The sequence below is a fragment of the Centroberyx gerrardi genome, chromosome 15 (genome assembly GCF_048128805.1).
Source record: "Centroberyx gerrardi isolate f3 chromosome 15, fCenGer3.hap1.cur.20231027, whole genome shotgun sequence".
Lineage (NCBI taxonomy): Eukaryota > Metazoa > Chordata > Actinopteri > Beryciformes > Berycidae > Centroberyx > Centroberyx gerrardi.
Genome location: NC_136011.1, coordinates 13,652,896 through 13,661,461, shown reverse-complemented (window position 1 = coordinate 13,661,461; position 8,566 = coordinate 13,652,896). Strand labels below are relative to the sequence as shown.

General features: G+C 41.4%; 1 protein-coding gene across 1 annotated transcript in view; it reads right to left on the bottom strand.

The window, feature by feature from the left end:
- LOC139922721 (serine/threonine-protein kinase ICK-like) overlaps nucleotides 1-7,039 on the bottom strand; it is an 8,905-nt gene extending 1,866 nt beyond the window's left edge. Inside the window, exons 1-11 of the mRNA XM_071913315.2 lie at nucleotides 6,900-7,039; nucleotides 5,869-6,137; nucleotides 5,483-5,537; nucleotides 3,018-3,139; nucleotides 2,817-2,896; nucleotides 2,543-2,675; nucleotides 2,258-2,429; nucleotides 1,836-2,003; nucleotides 1,339-1,719; nucleotides 668-873; nucleotides 140-282 (exon numbers count right to left, since the gene is read on the bottom strand). Coding sequence (XP_071769416.1) covers nucleotides 140-282; nucleotides 668-873; nucleotides 1,339-1,719; nucleotides 1,836-2,003; nucleotides 2,258-2,429; nucleotides 2,543-2,675; nucleotides 2,817-2,896; nucleotides 3,018-3,139; nucleotides 5,483-5,537; nucleotides 5,869-5,969 — 1,561 coding nt within the window. The 5' untranslated portion in view covers nucleotides 5,970-6,137; nucleotides 6,900-7,039. The remainder of the gene's footprint in view (nucleotides 1-139; nucleotides 283-667; nucleotides 874-1,338; nucleotides 1,720-1,835; nucleotides 2,004-2,257; nucleotides 2,430-2,542; nucleotides 2,676-2,816; nucleotides 2,897-3,017; nucleotides 3,140-5,482; nucleotides 5,538-5,868; nucleotides 6,138-6,899) is intronic.
- Between the last annotated feature and the right edge of the window lie 1,527 nt (nucleotides 7,040-8,566).

Below are 8,566 nucleotides of genomic sequence, written 5' to 3'. Positions count from 1 at the left end.
AAAGAGTTCAAAGTTGACACAAAGAAAATTGGTTGCTGCCTATTATCAACTGAGATATGGAGATATAGATTTCTTATCAAAGACTACCCTGCTACAAATCAGGTACTATTAAGATTGACTTAGTTTTCAAATATATTACCAGGTAAATATCTTGACTGCCTCAAGTAATGCTGTTTAGCTGAGGCTGTCCTTGATGGCTCCTGGTATGTCGTGCTCTTGTTCAGGTTTAAAGGCGCATCCTCCTTGCCATTAGGTCGACTGAAATCCAGGACATTTCCATATCTGAAAGATAGAGGGCATTAAAGTGATGTGCTAGATAAAGCCATTACAGCCTGCCGCCCCCCAGATCAAAATATTTTCATTTTGGTTTCTGTGAGTCAGTGCAACTGCAGATTGGAGTATTATATGACTGCATAGCTTTGCCTTCTTGAAAATGTGTTTTGTGTATTTTGTGTACCATCATAAGCTGTCACACTTGGCTGACTCAAGACAGTATACAAAATATGTGCAGTATGTTAACAAGAAGGCTTTGCAGTAGTGAGCCATCTTTGGAACTGTTTCATCTACATTTCCAGTCTGTCCTGCATTACGATTATCATCACGATGCAGCCAGTGAATTTGGTTTGGCTGAAATGTACCTTGACAAAGACAAAGACCACAGCCTCACCTGCTCAGCGCGTCTTCTCCCTGCCTTGACTTCTCTGAGGAGAAATGAGTTTTGCCCAGAATACTTATTGATGTCAGTTCAGTGTCGTCGTAATCGTCCCAGTCTTCACCCTTGAGGAGTCCTGTGCCGTGGCCCCAGCGCCGACGCCCTCCCTTAGGTTTCAACTGATAGCTCAGCAGGTTTGCATTCTCAGACTCCTCCCTCATCTGTTAAAAGAACGAGGCGATCAATGGTCCTCAAAAGCAACTATAGATTTAAAGAATATTTTGCACAAATTAAAAGTTCACAGCATTATTAGGCATTATTAGGGTACAGCGATTTGTCTAGATTTTCCTATTGTTAGCCTCCCTCTGATAGTCATTCTATACCCCGTTCTTGATTTTAGTAAGGCTAGGCTATTGTGAATACAAAGTGAAGTCCAGTGAAATGACCAGTTAACCACAGGAATACTGATGTGATCCCCAATGTAGTCATAACATTAGGGGTCACATCAGTCATGTATCCATAAAAACAACTTTTATTAGCTCGCTAGCCCATGGTTCATAGCTAGTGAAGAAAGAAGAAAGAAAAAGGGAGCATTTGTTATTTGAGAATATACAAAATATAGTAGGCTATATATACACACACACACACACACACACACACTGTAGCAGAGGCTAGCCCAGCCTCACCTTGCTCTGGAGGCCCTTGTCCACGATGTAAGGGAGGTGGCTCTGTGGGATTCCCTCGGTCTTCTCCGGCTTCAGGGTGTGGTTCGGCTGCTGCTCTCGCACCAGATCTGTGTGCCGTTGGTACACCGGCGCCTGGATAGCCGCTGGCACCGGGGAGGGCTGGATCTGCTGGAGGGGCCTGGAGGGGGAGCAGTGTTGGTTGGGAGGCGGAGGCTGGGCGGGGGGCACAGGCTTGAGCAGCAGGGGCTGCTGATGTGGCGTCTGTTGTGACTGTGGCGGTGCCTGCAGCGGCGCAATACCTGGCTGAGGCCGGCCCTGCTCCAGGATCTGCTGAGGAGTGCCTAAAGCCTGGCCCACATAGAAGTAAGAGTACCTGAGGGCCTGCCAATGAAAAGAGGGGAAAGACAGGCACCAGACATTAACTCTTTATTCAGGGTTTAACGGCCAGTTGTGAGGTCCATGGAAATACATTAAGCCACAGGTATGTCATACACCACCTGGCCAGAAGCTGGTCTCTTCTTGGGATCCCACTGCAGCAGGTCTCTCATCAGATGGATGGCTTCAGTGCTGGCATTAGGAATCAGCGTCCTCAAATTGCTGGGAACACACTGAGGCCAACGGAAATTCATGGCACTTGCCAGCTGGTATCCTTCTGGCCAATCGTTCTAGAGGGAGGAAGACACAGGCTATCATCAGCAGCACGTCTCACAAGACTTCACAACACAGTTAAAAAGAAAATCTATTATTATTATTATTAGTAGTAGTAAAGTAACTAGAAAAATAGAGAGGGGCGGGTGATGATATGTAACATAGGACATGTACGCACCACCAATGAAACTACCAATGAAATTCAAATTTATAAGCCTATTTGGGCTGGTGTTTTTTCTTTTAGGTGTGCTCAACCGGTGAAAGGTGCTACCTTCTTTGGCGTTCCTAAGACTTGGCAGATCTTGAATATGGTGTCAACTTCACTGGAGCCTGGGAAAAGAGGCCTGAGGGTGTACAGCTCTGCCATGATGCAACCGACAGCCCACTGGTCGATGGGCGAGCTGTAGGATGTGGATCTGAGGAGCACCTCCGGGGCTCTGTACCTGGTCAACAGAGAGAGGGTACTGGCCGTTGCATAGGCTTGACCTATTAAATACACTTTCTACTTAACAGGTCAAGCCTAGGCAAAGTATAAAAGACTGGAAAAGAACCTCACCATCTAGTTGAGACGTAGTCTGTGTATGGTGGCCGAGATCTGATCTCGCGGGCTAACCCAAAGTCAGCGATTTTCACAAGCTCTGGGCCCATGCACAGAAGATTCTCAGGTTTCATGTCCCTGTGAAAAAACCCTAAGGAAGCCACATTATATGGTCAACTTGACATGTACAACTATTTGAGAAGACTTAAATGGCACAGAATTAACAAAGATTTCATTTCAAAGAATGTCTGCACTTTAAATTCAGCCTGGATTAGTAAAGAGTGGGACATACCATGCTTATGAATGAATGTAAGCCCCTGTAGTATCTGAAACATGATATTTCTCACAGCGGATTCAGGAAACAACCGAGTCCTGCAACAGGAAACAAAAACAGATCAATAACTGATTCATTTCAGAGACCTCTCAGAGACCATCTAGCAAATACATTTTCAGCGGTGGAATTAATAATGCAAAGAATTACAACTATACACACCTGTCTTTCATTAGTTGATACAGATTTTCCTTCATGTACTCAAACACAAAGTACAAGTGGTCATTTTCTCGAATGACCTCCTTAAGTTTGACCACATTAGCATGGTTGAGTTTCTTTAAGGACTGAAACAATAAAGAAACAGCTTATATAAGAGCATGTATATGGCAAAAAGGAAAGAATATTCCAAGTAAATCCAACCATGCTGGACAATACACACAAGTCACTGCAGCACATTCAAAAGCAAGTCCCTGCAACTATAAAATAAAGCCTTGTTGTTATTGCTGTTAAAAATACAAAAAAGGCTATAATAAGAACAGAATGTAGTTTGGGGGTGAATGCTACAAAAGTGAGTATTTATAGTTATAATTTAAAAAGGGAAAAAACAATTCTGAGTAAGAGAAAGCAGGATGGAGATATATATACAGTTTTCCCATGCACTGGAATGATACAGGTTTAACCATGCTAAATTTTAGTAAGGGGGAAGCCATCATGGGATTTTGAGGTTTTTATGGCATAAACATGCTGTAGTCATAATCTAATTAGCAGGACTCTAAGGACTGGCATGTTGTGGGGATGGTCTGCTCCTTTAAACTGAAGCTCTAGGAAAGGGGAGTCTAGGCCAGGGATGGGAACCAGAGCTCAAATCCAAGGGCACACAAGAATCACCTTCTATTCTTAGAGCTGGTTTGGGACTTTGAGCTGTGAGGAAAATTTGGATAATAGCATTCTGAATTGGTGTGGAAAGAAACGACAGTAAGCTTTTAGCATTTGACAGCTGGATTGAAATGTACATTAATCACATCATCATCATTGCTTAAAGTGTAGCATTAATCATGAGTTATCAGGATCAATGTGAATTATTTCAGTATGACTTCTCTATTCCACACAATGATGAAAGGAAAAATCAACCCAAATAGCAACCAGGTGATGTGTTCAAGGGCTGTGGCATTGAATACCTGAGATAGAGGCTGAGTTGTGGGTGGTAGTCTGTCTCAATTTTGGTTGTTATATACATTTTTATATTGAGAAGGGACTTGACATGAGAAAAAAAACACAACCGCAAACTATTAAGCTTGCTGAATCCAGAGGGAAGAGCATGAGGAAGACGGTCTTCAGAGGCACAGTACTGATAGAGCACTAGGCTGTGCAGTTGTGCAATCTTTCACTGGGAAAAATGTCAGACTTGCACTGAGTACATGTAACCCTCGACACAATCTGCTGCAATGATCATGTCTCTTTTTTGTTATTCCTCCTCAGACCAAGGGAGTAACTGACAGGAAACTGAAGTAGGGTATTTGAGAAGTGAGTTTGAATTGATAATTGACAGGGAACCAGCATCAAGGATTGCCTGGAGGGTTGGAGAGTGGCCTTGGGAATGGATTGAAACTACGAGTGCAGTCTGAGATGAATATGCACAACTCCTCAGCATCTCTTGGACTTGCAACTAACAGACCTAACTAAGAGAGGAGCCAAAAGACAGACTCAATGCCAGGCTTAACTGGCTGATAAATACTAAATATGTTCCTGGAGAATGTGTCGATTTATGCCCCTGAGCGTTGCATGGCAAAAGGGATGCACCCCAGAAACCAGAAACCCCACAGAGAGATTACATGCACATCACGAAATGTTTAACTGCATGTTGGCTAATGTTTTGGTCTTGCAGACAATGAAGACATGAGTGGCTGCCAGGAATTGTCTGTCAAGAGGAGATAATCCGATTTGGCAAACTGTGTGCATTCTGCAAAACTAAAACACAGAAATTAAAGAGCCCTGCACATCCCAACATCTTGTCTACAACGATAACCATCATGCACTGCAATGACCTAGATCTTATTATGCACTTCCCCTACGAAAAGGTGAGAGTATTTCAGACCAGATTTTGAAAATGGGCCCCTTTGTAAGATCAAAACATTCACATGTTTTCTCTAAATGGTTGATAGTGCCACAGTTCCTAAGCTGTGCTTCAGTAAATCAAAACACTGAAGTCACACATTGACAGTTGCCATTATATGGCATCAAATTTGTGATTTTTGGGAGATGGCAGTCAATCATCAAGAGTGACAGAGTGCCCTTGTGTCATCTCATACCCAAAGTAATAAGAGTATGGAGCCAAAACATTGGATAATATGTTGTTGTCCAAATACTTATGGAGCTCACTGTATGCTGAGAACAAGTTTTATGCATAAAGTTCGTAAAGATCAGTTGCAGCCGATGACAAAAAATGACGAGGACACAAATAATATTGCAGTATTTTAGTATAGGCACTTGTCCATTTCAAGATCAATTTGATTGGTAAGTAAAGACCATTTTCTCCCAAATCAAAGGTGGAAAATCTCCAAAAGGGCATGTCCTTTGAGCTGATTTTGGGTTGATTTTTCCTTAACACTGCTTTGCAATTCAAATTTTGTCCTCCAATAAAAGTTGCCATTATGAAATGTGTCAAAAATGTATAAAAGATAACTTGCCTTGACTTCACGAAGGTTCATGCATTCTTCCCAGGAGTAGAACTTTCTCTTCATTCTGGAAAAATATACAGTTCAATGATTAGAGCTAAACAAAAGGACCATTAAAGATTATTTCTATAAACGTGTTTGTGGACATGACATCCAATTGCAGAGTTGTCCCTTTTTCAGCTGTTGTAAGTTACTGCAAAATGAAGGAGTTGTCAATCGTTAGTACCATTCCTATCACCCAGTATCTTCCTGGTAAACCTCACAGGCATACAGGCAAGGGCTTTTCAAAACAAACACATTTGGCAATATGTGGTGCAGAATCTTTGTTCTCAAGTTGAGGAGGAATAAAACCTGTCTTGTGAATTGCAGTGAAAGCCATACAAGTTTCAGATACTCACTTCTTTATGGCAACTAGTTCCCCTGACTCCAGACTGCGGCCGAGGATGACTGAGCCGTAGGTGCCATCCCCAAGCTGTCTGATAGTAGTGTATCTATTCATGGTGATCTTCCTTCCACACCATCGTCTGGGGGCAGATAACAATTGGGTGGAAAACAGAGATGTGTTTGCCTCCTGCTGTTGAGTGTAACCAGATTTTCCTGTGACAGCAGCAGTAGACCATGGGCAGAGCTGGAGGACTCATGTTGTCATGGGCTTGCCTCCTACTAGCTAAGGAGGCAGGGAGTGGAAGACAAAAAATGACCTGTTAATAATGCAGTAATATACATTGCAATGTAGCATAATGATATAAACCATGACGTATGGTTATATACTGTAACTTAACCATTTGGCCAAAACTACAGTTTCACAGTGGTAACGAATGATAAATCCCAAGCTAGCGTTAAGTTAGCTAACGTTATAAAAAACATGGAAGAATTGCATTATTACAGCCATTAACTTTAGCTAATTTATTTATAACACTGTAAATATCTCAGCTAACTCTCGATAGCTAACGTTGACCTAACTAACGTTAAATAACTTTATTTTTTCGTAAATTAACATTACTATTGGTGGTCAGTGGACTGGGGGTTTGGTTCTACGTAACGTTAGCTGTTAGCTAGCTTACGTTATATCCCGTGGTTCCAACTCTACGTGAAAGCCAAGTATAACGTTAACTTAGCACTAAAAAGGATCTTATTCGCATATTATTCTGATAAAACATTAGCGTTAGTAATGATGGGTGGCTTTGGACATACTACTAACCGGTGTGTTTTGGTGGATTTTTAATAAGCGCTTTTTCTGCAACGTTAACAGCAGCAGAAGTGGTAACATCAATGTTTACGTTAATATTCTTGTGGTGCCGGTGGTGTGGCCCACCGTGGTTAACGTTACTGCTGATAGAACAATATAACGTTACAGAGGATCAACCCAATGATTTGAGTATATGGTCACCTAACTTAAAATAATAAAGAAGCGAAAGACACCACTCACCCTCCTTGTGTCAACTCGATATGCACACATAGCCTTGCATTCGTAATCGATAGTCAACAAATATGCCTTGGTGAAACCGATTGGTACCGTTAGAAGATAACCGCATCCAGTGTCTCCACAACATAAATAATAGTGCACCTAGGCCCTTTCAGAGAGAGAGAGAGAGCACATCATAATCTCGCGTTGCCATAAGAGCCTCATCACATCACAACAAATCACAGCTCCTCTACAGTAGCAGAGATCGTAAATGAGATGTCTCTCTCAGCCTATGTATGACAAACCTCGCACGTGCGCACTTCGATATTTAGCTAACGTCAATGGCTACAACACACATATAATCACTAGTTGACAGCAACTGGCCTTTGTTTCTTTTAGCTGATTTGTCACTATGCAGCGTCAGACATTGCCAAACGTTTTGGGAAACTTAGACACAATTTCTGTGCAATATCAGAATACATTACAGAGTAACTAAATACGGTGACAGGACAACTAAATTAAATATCGAAGATAATTTTTGGCATTCCAAAAGCGTTCTGGTCTACGTAAGGTTATAAGCAAAGACGGAAGTAAGCCTGACTTTACACTCTCGCCTCGCCTTCTTCCTCTTTGGTTAGAACTAAAGAAGAGAGAGAGCGTTGTACTCTATTGCGCTTGTCAGGTACAGGGTCCAAGACGTGTAAATCAATCAATAAATAGGCAAACAGATAGCTACCGTATGGACAAATAATAGTGAGACTGATTAACAGTTTGCTAATGTTTGATAGCTTTGCCTATCCAAATACTGTTTCACTGATTCAGTGTGAGGGTGGTGGCACATAGCCTCTATTAGCTCTACTTATGCCACCCCTATGGACGTTTATAAAATGTGGAGTGGTGGGAGAACTTATTTCTTTATTGAATCCTACGGGATCAGTTAAGTATCACATCATTATTATTTAACCAGTAACCACACCCTTGCATCCATTGTGCTGCATTGCAAAAAAAAGAAGGATGCAGCACATTAATGGTATGTAGTCTGTAATTGTAGTGTCAGTGTCTATGGAAGTCTATTATGGAAGTATGATTGGTGAGTTGGCCATTGCGAAGAGCAGAGATCCCAAACTACAACCAACTTTTTACCAAAAGCACACAGCAAACTGTGTTATGCATGTTGATTTTTCAGTCACAATTATTTTGAGTTGTTGATTTGGGAGTTGTTTGTCCAAATTTAGAGCTGATATGGCTCTGGGGCCAGTGTTCAAAACTATCAAGTGTAATGGGTGTGCACTATATAAACACTGGAATAGTGTTGATTTTTCACTCTAAGTGAACACAGGATTTTTCTGTGTAGGCTAACACATAATAATGTCATACTTTCATGCCCTAACCCTGACACTGTAATGAACCACAACACTATTAACTGTGAAATGTAATGGTTAGATTCAAGTCATAAAAATAAAAAATAAAAATTCATGAGATTTCTGAATTCTGGCTATAACTGTTATGGATAGTTTCAATCCTCAGTTCTGATTGACTGAGTCACGTTCGAAATATCTGATAAACGCACACCTGTGGCCGCTTTGTTTAGTTACTGTTCAATAACTACATTGCTTGGTGGAGAATAACATTATATCATAGCCTATTAGGCTATGTTATTAAAAATATTTACAGAGCATTTGCATTGTTTC